General features: G+C 40.0%; 1 protein-coding gene across 1 annotated transcript in view; it reads left to right on the top strand.

Moving 5' to 3' along the window:
- STARD9 (StAR related lipid transfer domain containing 9) overlaps positions 1-20,688 on the top strand; it is a 127,377-nt gene that overhangs the window by 64,205 nt on the left and 42,484 nt on the right. Inside the window, exons 7-15 of the mRNA XM_055088285.1 lie at positions 1,200-1,312; positions 11,864-11,933; positions 13,361-13,433; positions 16,532-16,599; positions 17,667-17,764; positions 18,188-18,397; positions 18,552-18,649; positions 19,801-19,878; positions 20,298-20,369. Of these exons, the coding sequence (XP_054944260.1) occupies positions 1,200-1,312; positions 11,864-11,933; positions 13,361-13,433; positions 16,532-16,599; positions 17,667-17,764; positions 18,188-18,397; positions 18,552-18,649; positions 19,801-19,878; positions 20,298-20,369 (880 nt within the window). The remainder of the gene's footprint in view (positions 1-1,199; positions 1,313-11,863; positions 11,934-13,360; positions 13,434-16,531; positions 16,600-17,666; positions 17,765-18,187; positions 18,398-18,551; positions 18,650-19,800; positions 19,879-20,297; positions 20,370-20,688) is intronic.

The raw sequence follows: 20,688 nt of genomic DNA, 5'->3' as shown, positions 1-20,688 counted from the left end.
TTTTGTGCGTTGGGTCTTTGTTGCTGTGCGTGGTCTTTCTCTAGTTGCGGTGAGCGGGGGCTACTCTTCATTGCGGTGCATGAGCTTCTCATTGCAGTGGCTTCTCTTGTTGCAGAGCACGGGCTCTAGGCACGCAGGCTTCAGTAGTTGTGGCTCGCGGGCTCTAGAGCACAGGCTCAGTAGTTGCTCTGCGGCATGTGGGATCTTTCCGGACCAGGGCTTGAACCCGTGTCCCCTGCATTGGCAGGCGGATTCTTAACCGCTGCGCCACCGGAGAAGCCCAACTGTCTGTTTTTAAGATTAAATGATTGTGAACACTATTTTTACATTTTTTAAGTTTATAAAGTAAAAATTTGCAAATCTCTATGTGTATAAACATATACATATATGTTAGGTGTTCTGTTGTCCATGAAATCTGGGAACCACTATTCTAAGAGATATCTGGAGTTCCTGTGTCCAAATATGAGAAGATTAAGGGGAAAAATTTTATAAGAAGAGTGTGTAGAGAGCAGCTTTGAACTGGAGTCTTTTTTTCTGACTGCTGGCTCCACAGGCAAGCATCTGTGTTCCAGTGAGGAAGACCTTTGTGTGAGAAGTCTGCTTTCTTATTTAACAAAATATTTACTGATTTTAATTAAGAATTATAGCTGTGTTATTATTTTAAAAAGGCATAAAATGCCAGTAGATACCAATAAGACAGCATATCTTAAATAGAATCCCAGTGTATAAGACAGGTAAAATGAGAATTGTGCTACTTAAATTAGGGGTGGGGAGCAGACCCTTCTCACTTAGCTTCCCTTGTTTCTCAGCATGGCCCTTGAGATGCCTTCAGTGAATAATAGAGCTCAAAGATCACATTTGAAAACCACTTCAAGAAACATGCTTGTAGACTCTATGCTATGGGGGCCTGATCGAGGCACAGGCTGGTGGCAGCCTAAACCCATGCTGAGGTAGCCTCTTGAAGGCTAAACTTGAATCAGCACTGACACTGTAAACCTGAAACTGTGGAGTAATGACAGCCAATGCTCAAAACCCTATTGTACACATGCAGAACGAGACTCAAGGGGGAAACCTGGCGTGACCAAGGTCCTAGAGTGTCAGAGGTAGAACTAGAGCTAGGACCTTCTGATTCTTGGCTTAGTGTTTTTCCCACATTTTTTTCAAGATCTAATTATATGCCTTTTTCTACATGTTTCTAGCTTCCTGGAAATCTATAATGAACGAGTGCGGGATCTGCTGACACAGTCTGATCAAAAAAAGACCTATAATCTGCGGGTCAGGGAGCACCCAGAGATGGGGCCCTATGTACAAGGTGAGCCACTGTGGTCCTGGAGGTCTGAGACCAAATTGAAGCCTGGGAAGCTCTCCTGATGGTCGCTGATTCATTCAACAAACTTATAATGAATACTTACTATGTGCCAGCTACTGGTATTAGATGCCAAATCGGTACCAATAAATAGAAAAGGCAGTCTTGCCCTCCCAGGCAAGGTTATACTCTTGTGGGGGTGAGTCAGAAATCAAGCACTACTTCCAGTTGTGATAAAGGCTAATAAAAAGATAAATAGATACAGTGATGGCAAAGAACACTGGGTGGTGTAGTCAACCCATCTGCATAGCGTGGCCAGGAAAGCTTCCCTGAGGAGGTAACATTTTAAGCTGAACCTGGAGGGGATACAGGAGCCAGTTGTGTGAAGAATGGCATAGCAAGGGGAAGAGTGTTTCAGGTTGAGGGAGCGGCATGGGCTAGAGCCCTGAGTGAAAGGCTTGGTGGTGTCAAGGGGGCCAGTGTGTTTAAAGCATGGTGAGTGAGGGGGAAAGTGACATGGAATAGGGTTGGGTCTGTGGTGTCAGGTCCAGCAGGGCTGGGACTGATTCCCAGGTCAGCCAGTCTCCTTTTTGGGGTACTTTCTGTTCCAGTGGTGGTGATAGTCAGAGACAAGGGGAGATGTCAGACATGGAGCAGGGTCTACTTGCTGCTTCCTCATCAAGCACTGATACTTGGTGTTTGGTTCCATCTGTCTTATTCCATTAGGCTAAGTCTTGCTCTTAAGTAGAAACTGTTGGGTTCTTTTGTGGGGGAAGCTTATTTAAATCTTGACAAGGAGAGGGACATGAAAGATCAAGAGCTGGTCTCTTCTCTGATCAGGGCACGGCTAATGGCTGACTCAGGTGTGCCAGTCACTGATTCTGCTCTCTGAGTCTTTTCCCAAATGTTCCATCATAATTGGCAGCCTGGAAACAGTGATGAAAATACCGCTTACTTTGCTAGGAGCCAGTTGGAGTTCCCTCTGTAAAACTCTGTGGATATATATTTCTGTGTAAAGCAATAATTTGAAGGCAGGCCATGAGTGGATGCAGTAGTGCCACAGTTTCTCATCTTTTAATTTATTTTTATCTTAATGTGCCTTTTGGGTGTCGGGGGGTGAGTAGGGGGAGTAACTAGAGGAAACCTCAGATGTAGTCCTGATGTCTTTGTTGCACAGAAGATGAAATGAAGTCTGGAAGAAGTTAAGGGATGTTCCCAAAGTTGCACAGCCGGTTGGGGCAGGGTTGGAACTGGGAACCTTTCCTAGGACTGGAAGAGAAGAATGGGACAGAATCCTGTACATGGAGGAGACCTATGATCATAGGTTCTTTGATTGGCATAGTACCTGAAATCCTGAGAATTCATGCAGGGTGGTACAGCTTGGGTCATATACTCAGCGACAGGATCAGACTTAAATCTCAGGGCTCTTTTGGATACCTTCATGAGTGAACCCTTGTGGAGAGGAAGGATGCTTGGTAAGAAATAATTCTAAACCAGCAAAAAGTCTCTTAGGTCCTTTGGGTTACATGTTTCTTAAAGTTGGTCTGGACTTTCTCAAATCATTACAAATACAGGTGGACATTTCTCTTATTTCCTAGTGAAGGAGCCATAGGTCCCATAGTATAGAGCCAGCCTTGGAAGCCGAGACCCTGAATAGTCACTCTGAACTTATTCCCATTACTACCCTCTGATGGCATTACAGCAAACTTTTTATTTTTAAAAATGTTTGCTTTCTTTATTCATTTAGTATTTATATTACCTGCCAGTCTGTCTGTCTATCTTTCTCTATCTTCAGCTCATATATTCTGTGAATACAATTCCAAAGCAGAAAGTGGTTTCTGCTTTGAAACCAATTCTACAGGAATTTATTGAGTACTTGCTGATGCCTATACTATTCAGGTTGCCATGGGGAAATATGAAAGATACAAGGCCTTTAAAGAACTTGAAGTTCCAGTTTAGAACTATAAGCCTGAACTTGATAGCTGCCTAAATCCAAGAAAAGAAAAGGGGTAGCCTCTTACTTTTCATTAAAATGTTTATGAATTAGATGACAGATTAAGTTGAAATCTGAAATGTACAGGGCCCTGCCCAGAGCACACGTAAAAGCCCAATGGTTGCAGGGTCTAAAGTGATATTTAAGTGAGTCAAAGACACTATCATATTTTTGCTTTGGTCTTTATCTTAATGTACAGGGGTGGGTACAAAGCAGGAGGTTGTTGGAAGTGGGTAGTTGGGACTCTGAAAAAAATTATTTTGTATTTTCTTTGTACTCATTCTGCACAAAACAGGAGTATTTTTGTGTGTTTGTTTTTTTAATTCTTACACCTTTTTTCCTTGCCTTTCTATACGGACTAGGACCTCTAGTACCATATGAAATAAGAGTGGTAACAGTATTTAGTTTTGTTCCCAGGGGAAAGCGTCAACATTTTACTATGGTGTTTGCAGTAACATTTGTTGTTAATAGATGCTCTTTATCACACACTTCTCAAACTATCTGTGAGGAAGGACCGGTTTTTAAAAAAATTTCCAATCCATGGCAAACAAATACTTTGATAAAATAAAGATGAATTACTAGAAAAAAAAAGACATCTTAATTATAAGCCCAAATTCTTCTTTATTAGATTCAAAAGATATAAAATCTGTCATATTGTTGTAAAGGTTTCTGTACCTATCTCATTGCACATCAGTAACTGTTTGAGAACTGGCTCCAGTCTGTGCAGCAGCTTTGAGAAGCACTGCCTTAGCAGGTTAAGGGAATTCTCTTTTTTATCTTAGTTTTCTAAGAGTTTTTATTTTTTAATTTTGAAACAAAATTTTGAAAAAGTTGCAAATATAGTATAGAGAACTTTTTTTTATTTTAATATTTTTTTTTAATTTTTGGCTGCATTGGGTCTTCGTTGCTGTGTGTGGACTTTCTCTAGTTGCGGCGAGCGGGGGCTACTCTTTGTCGCGGTGCATGGGCTTCTCACCGCGGTGGCTTCTCTTGTTGCGGAGCATGGGCTCCAGGCGTGCGCACTTCAGTAGTTGTGGCACGAGGGTTCAGTAGTTGTGGCTCACGGGCTCTCGAGCGCGGGCTCAGCAGTTGTGGCGCATGGGCTTAGTTGCTTTGCGGCATGTGGGATCTCTCCTGACCAGGGTTTGAACCCATGTCCCCTGCATTGGCAGGCGGATTCTTAACCACTGCGCCACCAGGGAAGTCCCTAAAGAACTTTTTTATTTGAACCATTTGAGAGTAAATTGCCAACCTAATGACCCTTATCCCCTGATTATTTTAGGGTGTTTTTCTTTCAAACAAGAATGTTCTCCTGTATAGTTACAACACAACCATCCAAATCAGGAAATTAACTTTGATGCATTACTACCATCTAATCCTTTGAACCCATTTAAGTTTCACTAATTGTCCCAGTAATTGTCCATTTGAGAGTTAAGGGTTGCCTTTGGTTAGGGTGTCTCTCTAGTGTTCTCCAGTCTGGAAGGCTCCTTGGTCTCTCTTGACTGTAATGAACTTGACACCATTAAGTGGTGCACAATTTTGATATGTCCCATTCATTACTCATGATTTTTAATTTCCTCACTTAAGGTCATATCTGCCAGGCTTCTTCACTCTGAAATTGCTGTTTTCCTTTTGTAATCAACAAGTGTTTTTTGTGGGTGCAGTCCTGTGAAACCATGTATGTGTCCTATCCTCATCTGACTTTCAATTTATTTATTAATTTATTTATGTTGGCATAGACTCATGGTTTCTTATTTTATTGAATGAGTCGCCTTCTGTTACTACTATTTTTTATTTTGATGCTCCAATTATTCCAGATTTAACCAATGGAATCCCCTTCAGGTGTGTTCCTGTGACATTATGGCATATCACCATCATTCTTTGAGCACTTCCTTGCTTTCTGACAGGAGATGTTCGAGGTTCATCTGCTTTCCCTGCCTCAGTCTTTGAATCAGCCATTTCTCCCAGGAGCCCTGGTTCTTCTTTTTTTTTTTTTTTAGTTGAAGTATAGTTGATTTACAATGTTGTGTTAATTTCTGCTGTACAGCAAAGTGATTCAGCTATACATATATATACATTCTTTTTTTTAATATTCTTTTCCATTTTGGTTTATCTCAGGATATTGAATATAGTTCCCTGTGCTAGGCAGTAGGACCTTGTTGTTTATCCATTCTGTATGTAATCTGGTCCTTTTTATTGGAGAAATGTTTTTGGAAGCCAAGATCTAAGTGCTAGGTATGCTCATTGCTTTTGAGATGCTGCAACTCCTAGTCCTTCTGAGTGGACGGAGCTAATATATGTTCACACCAGTACTTCCAACCGCAGTCCAACACAACAGGGTTCATTCTGGATTTCTCCCTTTCCAGATTTGTAATTCCTTTATCCAAAGGTGGAAATGCTTCTTTGATCGGTCCCTCCACCCCCATGTGTAATTAGTCTCCTTGTCATTGCTGTCCTCTCTCTTATGTGGATGCCCGCCTCACCTGGCTGTGCCCCTCACCACAGGAAGCCACGCTCACCATGCCCGCATTCCAGCACTCCATGCAGGGCTGCCTGTCTCCATCCCTCGCTGTGCAGGTACCTTCCATATCCCTCTTGGTCTTGGTATTCTTTTGCTGGGCCACCTCCTCACGCCAACTTAGAAATCTTGTTCCGCTGCCAGTCCCTCTGTGGGGATGCCTTTCTCTCCTTGTCGGGCCTCTGACTTCTCACGGCAGGCTGCCCCCACACATGGGCAGCCTGCTCACCTTCCCTGGGCTCCCATGCCCTGCACTGGGCTGCCTCCGTGGGGACGCTCTGCTCAGCCCGCCAGGCTCTGACTTTCTGTGCTGGGCTGCCACCCGTGTCATCCCCTCCTCACCCCACTCTCACGCCAGGCCTTCCCTCTGTGGGGACGCCCTCATTCTTCTCAGGCTCTTCACCCTGACGTGGTTGCCTGCCTTGCTCTGCTCCACTTAAGGACTTTAGGACTAAATTGTTCAGGAAAGGGAAATGGAAGGGGTTCGAGGAATTTTTTAAAAAATATAAACAGCTATTGAATTTTTAAAAAATATTTATTTATTTTTTTATTTTGGCTGCGTCAGGTCTTAGTTGTGGCATGCAGAATCTTCCATTGCGGCAGCCGAGCTCTTTGTTGTGGCACATGGGCTTCTCTCTAGTTGTGGCACGTGGGCTCCAGAGTGCACGGGCTCAGTAGTTGCAGCGTGTGAGCTCCAGAGCATGTGGGCTCTGTAGCTGTGGCATGTGTGCTCTGTAGTTGCAGCATGCAGGCTCTCTAGTTGTGGCACGTGGGCTCAGTAGTTGCAGCATGCAAATTTAGTTGCCCCGCGGCATGCGGGATCTTAGTTCCCCGACCAGGTATCGAACCCACATCCCCTGCATTGGAAGGCGGATTCTTAACCACTGGATCACCAGGGAAGTCCCTGAATTTTTTTTTAATATTTGCTTTATATATGCTTGTCTATATTGTATGATTTGTGTCCTTTCTCTTGTTAATAAGGTGAATTACACTGATTTTTGAATGCTATAGCAGTCTTGCATTCCTAGCATAGACCCAAGTTACTTGTGATATATTTTCCTTTGTATATATTACGGAATTTGGATTTCCAATGTTTTGTTGGGAGTTGTTGCATGTATGTTCAAGAGTGAAATTCTCCTCTAATCCTCATCTTCCTTGTCCTGTTTTTCTTCCTCCTCCTCTTCTCTTCTTTATCCTTTATCTTTCTCTGATTCTCCATTTTCCTTCATCAAGGTTAAGTATAAAGGTTATGTTTGTTTCCTAAAATGAGTTGAGAGATGCTGCCTCTTTCTATTTTCTGAAAGATTTCTTGTAAGATTGGGGTTATTCCTCCTTAAATATTTGGTGGAATTTGCTGGCAAAGCCTTCTGAGTCTGGAGGATTTTTTGATGCGAAGGTTTAAGATTATAGATTTGATTTCTTTGAAATATTCTATTTTTTATTGCACCAATTTTTGGTAAATTGTATTTTTCTAAAAAATTCACTTCCTCTAAATGTAAGACATGTATCTGCATAAAGAGTAATATCCTCTTATGCTTTATGTGTAAGATGTCTCTTTAAATGTAGGATCTCTTTTTTCATTCCTAACTGGTTATCTATCCCTTGTCTCTTTTTTCTTATTCAATTTAAGGACTTAATAATTTTATTTGTCTTTAAAAAAAAATCAACTTTTGGTTTTGTGGCTTCCCTCCACTGTAAGTTTATTTTGTATTTATTAATTTCTGTTCATATTTTTATTATTTTATTCCTTTCCTTGAGTCTAATTTGCTGATTTTTTGACCTTTGTAAGTACATGCTTAGCTTGTCGTTTTTCATCCTTTTTTCTTTCCTAATATATTTATTTACAGCTATAAATTTTTCTGTAAATATAGCTTTAGCTGCACTGCACATGTTTTAATGTGTAGTATTTTTATCATTTTTTGTATGTAATTTTCATAATGATTTCTTTTTTTGACCCATGGGTTATTTAGAATTGCATTTCTTAATTTTCAAATATTTGGAGATTTTATAGTTCTATTTTATTATAGGTATCTAGTTTAATAGAATGGCATTCAAAGAACACTATATGATTTCATTTAAAAAATATATATGTATAACAATTTGGTTTGTGGCCTAGCATATGGCTAAGTTTTGTAAATTTTCCATGTGTTCTTAAAAATAATTATGCAGTAGTTGGGTATAGCATTTATATAATACTATTTGTCAAGTTTATTATTTGCGTTGCTTAAGTCTTCTATAACCCTATTGATTTTTTTTTTTTGCTTGTTTTATGAGCTAATAAGAAAGGCTAGTTAAAATTTCCTGTTATGGCTATGAATGTCTTTTTCTCCTTTTAATCCCAGCAATTTTTGTTTTATATATTTTGAGACTTTATTATTATGTGCATACAAAATTAGAATTATTAAATCTTCTTGATGAATGCTTCTATCATTTTGAAGGATCCCTCTTTATCTCTAGTAATGCTTTGCCATGAAGTCTACTCTACTTTGTCAGGAATTACTATAACTACTGTAGCTTTCTTTTGGTTAGTGTTGGCATTTTAATCTTTTTTATACTTTCTCCCTTTCTATATCCATATGTTTTAAATGTGTTTTTTTAAAATAAAATATTTGGCTTTTGCTTTGTTTTATCTAGCATCACGATTTTGGTCTTGTAATTTGAGCATATTTCAAGCATATTTTGGTCTGTTTATTTTTAATATAATTACTGATTTTATTTGAGTTTAATTCTGTTACATTGTGTTTTCTCTTTACATTGTTTTATGTTCCTGTTTCTCTACTTTCATGATTTTTGAGTTGATTAATTTTTAAAATTATCCCATATTTCTCCTCTTTTAGCTTACTGGTTACACATTGTCTTATTATTATTTTAGTAGTCATTGTAGAGATTACAGCATGGGTCATTGACTTATCAAAGTCTAATATTGTGGTCTAAACTTTTTAAAAAATCTCCTACCTTCTCTCTGATATTTTCCTTCAGCTAAAAAATAATCTTTAGTATTTCCTCTAGTGTGGGTTTGCTGTTTACAAATTCTCTTGGTTTTCAATTGATTGAAAATAACTTTATTTCTTCTTTATTCTTAAAGGAGAAATTCACTAAGTATAGAATTTTAAGTTGGTGGTTATTTTCTTTCAGCAATTAAAAATTATTCCACTGACTTCTGCCTTCCATTGTTTCTGTTGAGATATTATCTTAGTAATTCCTTTAAGGTTTTTCTCTTTGTCTTTGGTTTTTAACAGTTTACCATGAAGTGCCGAGGGATAGATTTTTATTTTTTTTTATTGTGTCAGGCTTCATGAATCTGTGGTTTTATATCTTTTTTTGCAGACATTTCTAAGCCATTACTTCTAACATTGCTTTTACACAACTCTCTCCTTTTGGAGCTCCAATTACAGGTGTGTTATATATACTTTATGATTCTTACCCTCTCTTATATAATACTTTGTATCTTTTGGCTTTCTGTGCTTTATTTTGGTTGTATGTTTCTGACATATGTTCCTGTTCACTAATTGTTTTTTTTACTTTTTTATAAATTTATTTATTTATTTTTGGCTGCATTGGGTCTTCATTGCTGCGCATGGGCTTTCTCTAGTTTCAGTGAGCGGGTGCTACTCTTGGTTGCAGTGTGCGGGCCTCTTGTTTCAGTGGCTTCTCTTGTTGCGGAGCACGGGCTCTAGGTGCGCGGGCTTCAGTAGTTGTGGCACGTGGGCTCAGTAGTTCTGGCTCGTGGGCTCTAGAGCGCAGTCTCAGTAGTTGTGGCACACGGGCTTAGTTGCTCCGCGGCATGTGGGATCTTTCCGGACAACGGCTGGAACCTGTGTCCCCTGCGTTGAGAGGCAGGTTCTTAACCACTTCACCACCAGGGAAGCCCTCACTAATTGTTTTTTAAGCTATCTCTAACCTGCTGTTAAACTTAGATACTGAGTTCTTTTTTTTCACTTACAGTAGTTCTTACTTCCCAGATCTACATCTGATCTTTTTATTATAGTTTCCAGTATTCTCTGAGATTTTATAATCTTGTTTTTAGCCCCTCGAAAATAGTAAGCAGAGTTTATTCCCTATTATTTTTGCTGGTTTTCATTTATGTTGTCAGGTCTACTTATGTGTCTGGTTTGTTATACTTTTGTGCCAGACAGTATTTGCTAAATTGCTTATAGAAGTAATTTGTAGGTCTAGAACAATGATATCTGCCAATACAGAAGACTTTTATTTATTTGTGCCAGGTTCTGCACATACTAGTGATTCAGAATCACATCAGTCCAATTTAAGGACTGAGAATATTCAAAGCTGAGCTGTAATCCCTTCAGAGGCTATTTACTTCTAATTCAACCTTATTCCTGTGTTTTAATCCTTTGGGTTTCCAACCCAAAGAGGTGGGGTGCCATAGGGCCCACTCCGGGTGGGCTCTGGACTGCAGTCTCTGTCTTCCTAGACCTGTGAGTTTGTCAGGAGAACTGCTGGCAGCCACTTCTCCTCAAGATTTGGCAAATGCTCTCAGAGGAGAAGCATCCTCAAATGCTGGCCTTATCTCTCTAGACTTCCATCCTCCCCCAGTATATAGCCTGGAAATTTTTCACTATCTCGTCATCCCTCTGTGCCTTCACACTGATATCTTTTATATTTTGTCCAGCTGTTTCTAATAGTCTTTAGCAGAAGGGTTGGTTTATATTATGTAATTTGCCATTACAGAAAGCAGAAGGTCTCTATCCTTGGTTAATTTTTTTTTTTTTTTTTGGCTGCGCCAGGTCTTAGTTGCAGCACACGGGATCTTTGTTGAGGCATGTGGGGTCTTTTAGTTGCGGCATGTGGACTTCTTAGTTGTGGCATGCAGACTTCTTAGTTGCGGCATATGAACTCTTGGTTGTGGCATGCGTGTGGGGTCTAGTTCCCTGACCAAGGATCAAACCCGCACAGAGTCTTACCCACTGTACCACCAGGAAAGTCCCTATCCTTGGTTAAATTTTTTAAATTCTTTTAATTATAGAGAATTTTGAACATTTTGAACAAAAATAGACTAGTATAATGTACCCCCATGTTCACAATAACCCATAACCCAATAACCCTTGGCAAATTCTGCCCTGTCCACATTCTATATTATTCTGAGGCAAATTCCAGATGTCACATCAATTCATCTATAAATATTTTAGTATGTAGCCCTAAAAGATAAGGAATGTCTTTTTAAAAAATCATACCCCAAACTATTATCACATCTAAATAATAGTAATAATTCCTTACTATAAAAAAATCCAGTCAGTGTTCAAGTTACTTTGCTAATTTTTAGTGTAAGTGTATTCAGCTATGAGCCCATAAATTTACTTTGGTTCCTGGATCTCTAATACAGAGATTCTCTAGCACAGTTGTGAAGGCCTTTTTTGACTTGGTGGGTAACCAGCTGTAAAGATTTACTTTCATGCCCTTAAGCTCTCTTTACCTATCTAAAGCCTGCCCCTTCTATAGTGGCTAAATTCAAGTCTCGCTTCCCCCATGGAGCTTTCCCTGACCACTCCTCTGATCTCCTCAGCATTTATTATCTTTCTAGTCCTGTGGCACTTGGCCATATTATCTTGTACCATAAAATTTCTCATGATTGTAAACTGTGGAAGGATAAGGACATGTGTACTGTATGTTTTGTATGTCAAACCGAGTCCGCCATTTTGTGGGGCACGTAGCCCTTGTCTGCCTCAGGAATTTTGTGAGGGCCAAATGAGGTAATTTATGAGAACTTTTCTTATAACCTATATAGCAAAATTGTAAGGAATTGTTATTGCTATTCTTCTCATTGTTGTTAGCATAACCGCTACATGAATTCTAGACTATAACGTCTGTGTGGGCAGAGACCTATGTTCCCAGAGAGACTGTCACAATGCCTGACAGTAGGCTTCCAATAAATATTTGTTGACTTAATTTATTATCTGAATTAAGTTGTTCCCTCATTCTTGTCTGTCAACTGATATGAAATAGGATGATAAATTTAATTACCTACAGGAAAAGGTTAAACTTTGCCAAAAAATTTTAATTTCTTTTTTCCTCCTTGCAAATTGGATAGGTTTATCTCAACACGTAGTTACCAGCTATAAGCAAGTAATTCAGCTCTTGGAGGAGGGAATAGCAAACAGGTAACAGGTTTGTTTGTCCTTGTCATTCTTTCAGTCTCATTCTTATTTCCTGTGTTCTCATCCCCCTTCACAGTATATATTCTCTCTGCAGCTCCCCACATCCACAATCAGCAGGCCTTTCTCAGAACAGAAGTGTACCCAGTGTAGGGGGCAGTGGCTGAGATTTAGTGCTCTTCTCACTAGTGGTGAAGCTGGAGTTTGTTTTGGGTATAATAATATTAGGCAGTAAGCCCAGAGTATTACTCTATGCTTTGTCTTATAATACACGACTTCTGCTGTTTTAATCAAAGAACAGATTCTTGCCTGCATTGTCCTCTCCTTGATAGAGGTGATATAGTTTATATATAGTTTTAAATGTTTCAGAAAACCGTTTTTCTTCTAGTTTTGCATACTGTAAAGGTTACTCAAAAAAAGACTGTTTTGAATCTGCTATGAAATACTAAGTGCTATTGACTCTCCTTAAACCTATTGTAAATTGTGATAATACTCTATTTTTAGTTACTATGAAATACCCAGAATGTTATTTTACACCCCCAAAATAGCCTTTTTTAACTGAAAAAAAAAATTGGGGGAATTTAGAGTCTTCTACGTATCCTGTTAATAACACGTCTGAGTTAACTGAACATAAAGGAAGAAATTTAAATTTAACATTCTGTTCCTTGGCTTTCACGGAACTATTCTGGAGGGACTTGCTTCATGTCTTCAGGGTACCCTGAGCTCCTTGATCTTTAAGTGTCAGGCCTCACCTTGTCCTTTTTATCCTTGAATAAATCAGCCTCTAGGTTTTGACTCTTTTCTTCAATTCTGTAACTCCTCTGAGAACAGAAGTCAATGAGTTGGTCTTAAGCTGAGGCAAGATTGACTTAGATTTAGATGAAGGGAAGACTCTTTTGACTTTAAAGGTCAAGATTGGAATGAATCTTTCAGGGAGCCTGTGAATTCTACTTGGCTTAAGCATCATGTTCATGTAATTCAAGATCTCATTTTAGCCCTTTCTGGCACTATAAGATTAATATTCTGTGTTTAATCATGATTTACTTTCTCTGTCTTTGAGCCTTCTTCTCCAGCAAGCTCTCTACGTCCATTTGTCTTATTTAAATGGGTCTGTTTTAGGGATATCCTTACAGGTTGATGACTGTTTAGTATCACGCTTTCAACTCTGATTTTTAACTTCTATTGCTTAAAAAAAGTTCTAATTGTGGTTTAATATGAAGCTACACTTGCTTTTATTCTCAGATATCAGGACCTAGAGCACTGCTCCTGCCCTCTTGGGGCCACTCTCCTAACTATAACAGACTAAATAACGTGTGTTTCATGATCCTCACTTGTGAACCTCAGCACTAACATCTCTTGTGTTCTCCATGGATCCTTAAGGATCACCATGCATAAACAATCCTTGTCCTAAGTTTCTTCCCTTATATACACAGAATCACAGCAGCAACCCATGTTCATGAGGCCAGCAGCAGATCCCATGCCATCTTCACTATCTACTATACGCAGGTTGGTTACCACTTATATTTGCTTAGATTTCTTCCTTTCATTGTCCCTTTTGACTGATTTCCTGTCTTTCTTCCTATTTCTTTTTCTTTCTTCCTACCTTTCCCTTTATAGGTCCTCTGATATGACCTAACATTATAAGTAGGACTGACACACAGTCTACTAAGCTACACACTCAGAAAGCGTAGAGGCATTTCATAAAGACTAATCAAAATATCTTTGACCTACATTTTACTTTTAACATTTCAACGTACTTTAATATCTATATGATCAGTCTGGGCATTTAAAATGAAAAGCAAGATTGAAATGAAAATAAACATTAAAATTAAAAAGTAGGGACTTCCCTGGTGGCTCAGTGGTTAAGAATCTGCCTGCTAATGCAGGGGACACGGGTTCAAACCCTGGTCTGGGAAGATCCCACATGCCACGGAACAACTAAGCCCATGTGCCACAACTGCTGAGCCTGCACTCTAGAGCCTGTGGCCACAACTACTGAGCCTGCGTGCCACAACTATTGAAGCCCACCTGCCTAGAGCCCGTGCTCCGCAACAAGAGGAGCCACCGCAATGAGAAGCCTGCACACGGAAATGAGGAGTAGTCCCTGCTCGCTACACCTAGAGAAAGCCCGCGTGCAGCAGCAAAGACCCAAAGCAGCCAAAAATAAATAAATAAATTAAAAAAAAAAAAGAAACTGACTGTAAGCGCTCCACATGTTGGATTCAGCATACAAAGACTTCCAAGCAACCAATACAAATACGTTCAAAGAGCTGAAGGAAACCATGTTTTAAAGAATTAAAGGAAAACATGATGATAATGACTCTAGGGAATTTCAATAAAATGATAGAAATTATTTTAAAAGGGGGAATTCTGGAAATGTACAATAACGGAAATGAAAAAATCACTAATGGGACTCAAGCACTGATTTGAGATGGCAGAAGAATTAGTGAAGTTGAAGATAGACAAATAGAAATCATCCACTTTGAAGAAGAGTAACTGAAGGAAAATGAACAGAGCTGCACAGACCTGTTGGACATCAGGTGTGTCAACATAAGTGTAATGGGAATCCCAGAAAGAAAGAAGAGAAAATAGGCATAAGAAAAAATTGAAAAATAATGGCCAAAAACAATTGCCAAATTTGTTGAAAATCTTTAGTGTACACTTTATTCAAACATTAACTCAAACTGGATCGTAGACACTAATGTGAAACCTAAAACAATTAAACTCATAGAAAATAACATGGGAGAACATTTGTGACCTTGGATTAGGCAAAGTTTTTTTAGATATGGCACTAAAAACACAAATTGCGGGCTTCCCTGGTGGCGCAGTGGTTGCGCGTCCGCCTGCCGATGCAGGGGAACCGGGTTCGCGCCCCGGTCTGGGAGGATCCCACATGCCGCGGAGCGGCTGGGCCCGTGAGCCATGGCCGCTGGGCGTGCGCGTCTGGAGCCTGTGCCCCGCAATGGGAGAGGCCACAACAGTGAGAGGCCCACGTACCACAAAAAAAAAAAAAAAAAAAAAAAAAAACACAAATTGCACAGAAGAACAAATTGAAATTTGGAATTGGTCAAAATTTGAAACTTCTGCTCTTCAAAAGACACTATTAAGAGAATAAAAAGAAAAGCCACCGGGAGAATTTATTTGTAAAACATATGTCGGATAAAAGACTTGTATCCAGAATATATACAGAACTCTCTAAACTCAATAATAAAACAACTCAAAAAAAATGGTCAGAAATTTTGAACTGATACTTAACTAGAGAAAATATACAGATGGCAATTAAGCACTTGAAAAGATGCAAACATCATTAATTATTAGAGGAATGCAAGTTAACACCAAATGAACTATCACTACTCACCTTTTAAATTAAAAAGAATGATTGTACTACATATTGGCAAGATAGTAGGAGCTGGAGTTCTCATACACTATACTACTGGTACAACAACTTTGAAAAAGAATTTAATAGTTTCTTTAAAACTTAAACATATACCTACCATATGATTCAGCCATTGTGCTAGGTATTTTCCCAAGAGGAAAGAAATCATATGTCCATACAAAGACTTGTACACAAATATTCATAGCAGCTTTATTTGTAATTGCTCAAAGCTGGAAACAACCCAAATGTCTATCAAGAGGTGAACAGATAAACAAACCATGGTATATTTATACACTGGAATACTACTCAGCAATAAAATTGAACTTTTGACACATGCCTCAACCTGGATGAATCTCAAAATGATTATGCACAGTGAAAGAAGCCAGATATTGTATGACTCATCTGTGTGAAATATCCTGAGAAGACAAATTTATAGAGATAGAAAATTGAGTGGTGACCTGGGGCTGGAGATGGCGAAGGAGACTGATTGCGAACAGACTCGGAATTTGGGGAGTTATTGGAAATATTTTAAAACTGGATTTTAGTGATGGATGCACAATATTAAAATTACACAACAACAACAAAAACCCCATATAGAATTTTTTTAAAAAAAGGAAAGGTGCTTTTGCTCTTGAGGGCTGGATGCCCCTGGATAGAACAGAGAGAGGCAGAGTCCACCTGCCCGGCAAGTTAACAGGCTGCGACTCAGGTTAACAAGAGACAAAGCCCCATCATCCGCCCCTCCAAACCTGCTATGGATCTCTACTGATGGGTCAGAGCCTCCTGGAGAAGAGTTGAGCATTTACCCGGTAAACTGTGCTAGGGAGACTTTGTGGGGTGTTGCCCACCTACCCTATGGAAGTTTTGCTCACATTTTTTTTTTTTTTTTTTTTTTTTTTTTGCGGTACGCGGGCCTGCCCAGCGGCTCTGCGGCATGTGAGATCTTCCCGGACTGGGGCACGAACCCGTGTCCCCTGCATTGGCAGGCGGACTCTCAACCACTGTGCCACCAGGGAAGCCCTTTGCTCACATTTTTAATGATGGCAGGACCCAGGGCTTACTGATTGTCAGATATTGAGAGCTCATCTGGTTCAGAACACATTAGAATACAGATTTCTTGAGTGAGTTGGCTAAAAATCCGAATATCACCTTGGTTAGGAGGGTGTCATGGGAAAAAAACAACATATTGTTCCAAGTGATAAGCTTTAAATATCTTTTCTCCCTTTAGGCAATCCTGGAGAACCACCTCCCCTCTGAAATCGCTAGCAAGATCAACCTTGTGGACCTAGCAGGCAGGTAATTAGGATCTCAAAGCCAAGTGGAATTACTCCCTTGACAATCACCTTGTTCTTACTCATTTTACGGGGAATAAACTTTTCCCCACCTTTTACACATTTCAGTCATCCTGAGAAAATTACAAAAGAAACAAATTGTTTGAATGCTAGGTTAAGAAAGTGTAGTTTTCCAAGGGCTAAAGAAGTTTATGTTAGGAGTTCTCAATCTTAGCTGCCCATTAAAATCACCTGGACCTTTTAGAGCTCCCAATGCCTAGGCTGCACCTCAGATCCAATAAATCAGATTATTAGTGGAGTCACAGGGAGTGCCGGCAGTATATAGCCAAGATTGAAAAACCAGTGCTCTAAGTAGAGAGGACTGAGTTAGCGTGCTTTTTTCCTTTGACCTAATATTGATTTTATGCAGCTCTACACATTTCTTAAAAAAAAAAAAAAGCTTTAAAAAATACTGTGGCATTGGGGAGAAGATACTGCCTTTTTAAGTATTAGAAGGAAACATGAATTGTACTCATTTACATATCCAGAAGAAGAAACTCTCAGGAATAATGTGGTCAGAAAAAAGTGTAACATGAAATAAGGCATATTTTCTTATTTTAAAACTGCTAAATAATTAATATGGTACACCACTCTCTTAAGAGCTTAAGTGCTTTCTGGAAGAAATTGTATCAGCCAACTGGAAGTGTGAATTTTTAATATTTCATATTTACTTAAATAAGGAATTTGAAACCATTAATGACACAGCATAAAGCGATTAATATGTGAAATTAAAACAAAAGGGGAATTGTATATACCTAAAAACTATATTGGTATCATTACTGTGAATAAGTATTAACTCAAAATGCTCTGGCAGCCAAGTGTAATGAATTGTTTGATTTTTATTGCCTGAGAAGAAGAATGCCAGTTTGTTACATGATGGTAACATTTTTTCTGGAACTGAATTCTAAGGGGAATTTATTATGTGGATCTTTTACACAAAGTGCAACATAATGGATAGTGTTTTTCAACAGCATTATAAGGATAGTGTCTTCTTGTTCACTTTTGTTTCTCTTTTCATCGACTGTGTTTTAGTGAAAGAGCAGATCCCAGTTACTGTAAGGACCGGATTACTGAAGGAGCCAATATCAACAAGTCTCTTGTGACTCTGGGGATCGTCATCTCCACCTTAGGTATTTTGACGTATTTTGACCGTAGCCTGGATTATCAGAGTGGGAGGGAGACTTTGGAAAATAACTCATACGTTTTCATTTTGTCAAAATGGAGTAGATACTTAAAAGGTTCTTTCTGATAAAGTTTACCTCCTGGCTTTGGGCATGAAAAATTGATATTTGTAGTTTTTGAACACAATGTGACCATCATCCTACCACTCTCATTCCAAAAAGAAGGGAGACTACAAATTGTTTGGCTTAAATATTCCATCTCTTGAGTCCAGAGTCTAATTCAGGGCCCACACTTAAAGCATCCTGTCATACGCAGAAAGGGATTAGGAAGTGTGATGCTAAGTCTACCTTCTCCAACCATTGCTTTGTTTTAATGCATTTGTTTTGTAATTCCTTTTTTTACGCCACTTTTATTATTTTTTGTCTTTTAAGCCCAGAACTCTCAGGTATTCAACAGCTGCCAGAACCTCAACAGCGCAGCGAGCGATGGTAGTGACAGTGGCATCCCTAGCTCTCCTTCCAGGACCAGCAGTGGAGCAGGACCTTCCCAGAGGCAGTCTTACATCCCCTACCGGGACTCTGTGTTGACCTGGCTGCTGAAGGACAGCCTCGGAGGCAACTCCAGAACCATCATGGTGGCCAGTGAGTAGGCTGCCAGAGCTGGTTCTGTGTTGGGACTGGTGCCGCCCATTTCATCAAGGGTCTCAGACAGCCTGGGCGACGGCAGCAAGGCCAGTGGTCATGGGCTGGGTTGGAAAGGCTTGGCGTGTGTTTTAACCTTCTCCTTCTACCCCAGCCGTGTCTCCTGCACACACTAGCTACAGTGAGACCATGAGCACGTTGAGATATGCATCCAATGCCAAAAACATCATCAACAAGCCACGGGTAAATGAGGTGAGACCTTCATTTGAAGTCCTGGTCTGGTACAGAAGTTTACACCAAGTTCTCTTTTTTTCCTCTCATTTGATTTCCTTCTCTTTGTACTCACCCCAACTGCCAGACTTGTTCTCCAAATGCCGAGGGAGTGAAATTCTTTCTTTCAGTGTCATACCGTTCTCTCATATCTCAACTGGCTTCATTCAGTTGCCTTTTTTGAATAATTTATTTTAGATATTTCTCTAAGGCCATTGGTCTTAAGATCCCTTGTACACTGTTGCCACTCGAGGAAAGATCATTTAAAAGTGTCTGTGTTTACTGCCTTTATTCCAAGTTTATGTTGCTGTGTGCCTTTTTTCATATGCAAATTGAAGTGACGTCTCTGTTTTGGGTAAAAGTGGCATATGAGGAATGCTTTAGTCTTGAAAGCTGAATTAATAATGAGAATATTCCAAAAGTTCCTCATCTGCTTTGCAATTTCGGTGCAAAGTTCCAGGGCAGGGATCACAAATGGGTGGCCCACATATAGCCCATTTATGGACTGTTTTAAAGGGCAGTGTAGGGACTTCCCTGGCAGTCCAGTGCTTAAGACTTCGCCTTCCAATGCACGGGTGTGGGTTCGATCCCTGGTCGGGGAGCTAAGATCCCACATGTCTTGCTGCCAAAAAACCAAAACATAAAACAGAAGCAATACTGTAACAAATTCAATAAAGACTTTTAAAAAATTAAAAAATAAAGGGCAATGTAATTCGTCAGGTACTAAGTTTAGTCACACTCAATACAGGAAGATTAGCACCTACTACCTATACATGCTCTGGCATTTGTATTATATTACCAACCTGAGGTCCTGCTCTAGGCAGTGATTCTCAAACTTTAGTGTGTATCAGAATCACCTGGAGGGTTTGTTAAATCACAGGTGGGCCCAGCCCTCAAGAGTTTCTGATTAATAGGTGTTGGGGCATTGCGGTGGGGGATGGTCCACAGAATTTGCATTTCTCACAAGTTCTTAGGTGAAGTTGCTGCTGATCCTGGGACCACACTTTGAAAAGCCTGCCCTAGAAATTACTCCAAAGGAGTAATCAGCTTCTTCCAGGCTAATTGCGAGTAGCATCTCACAGCCATTCGGGGCCTGATATCAATCAGTGGTGACCGAGTTCTCTGTGTTTCAGGATGCAAACGTGAAGTTGATCAGAGAACTCAGGGAAGAGATTGGAAGACTGAAAGCCATGCTGCTGAGCTTTGAGCTGGTATGTGGGCAGTCAGGACTTTTCTGTCCTCCAGAGCCCCTTCTCTTCTGCAGGGTATCTGAGCCCTGCTGCATTGTGTTCTCAGTCAGGTGACGCTTGTAGAGCAGAGGCCGGAGATAGGATGGCGATTACTCTGATTACCCGTGTAGTTTCAGGTGGGGTGGGCACCCTCGCACTGTGTCCTCCGTGCTGTCCAAAGGGCATTTGCCTGAATGGCCCTTGTTCTGTATGTGGGCAGTTACGGGGAATGGGGCCCTCCAGAAAAAATTTCCTTGAATTCTCCTTCTTTGTACCAATCTGAGCCCAAATACTTAGGCTTCTGATTTGTTTCTGATTTTAACGATAAAGTCTTTATCTGCATCTTTTCCTTCATAAGAGTGAGGGTGGGACCCATGAAGCACATCTCTCTCTTTGTGCAGAGAAACTTCCATTCATTGAATGAGGGAAAGGATGAAAATCTGAAGGAGCTGGCTCTCCAAAATGAATTGAAGGTGGGTCTGTTGGGGAGACTCAGTTGTGCTTCACATCACCTTGGGAACAGATCTGACCTCCCTCCATCATTCCTGGGCCAGGACTGCTCCCCCACCAGGACAGAGAGGTTCTGTATAGAGACAGCCTTTGTCTCCATTGAGCCTTGAGTTGGGCGATGTTTGTCATAGTGCTGGTGACTGGCTTTCTGACTCTGCTTTGTTTTCCCAGGGGATCATGATAACTCCCTTCAGATAGTGACAGTAGCCTAGGAAAAATATTATTTTTTAGTAAATAAGTAAATCAATGACATGTATTCATTGAACACCAGCTAGGTGCTCA

This window comes from Physeter macrocephalus, chromosome 11, assembly GCF_002837175.3.
Source record: "Physeter macrocephalus isolate SW-GA chromosome 11, ASM283717v5, whole genome shotgun sequence".
Classification (NCBI taxonomy): Eukaryota; Metazoa; Chordata; class Mammalia; order Artiodactyla; family Physeteridae; genus Physeter; species Physeter macrocephalus.
This window is presented reverse-complemented; position numbering and strand designations above follow the sequence as displayed.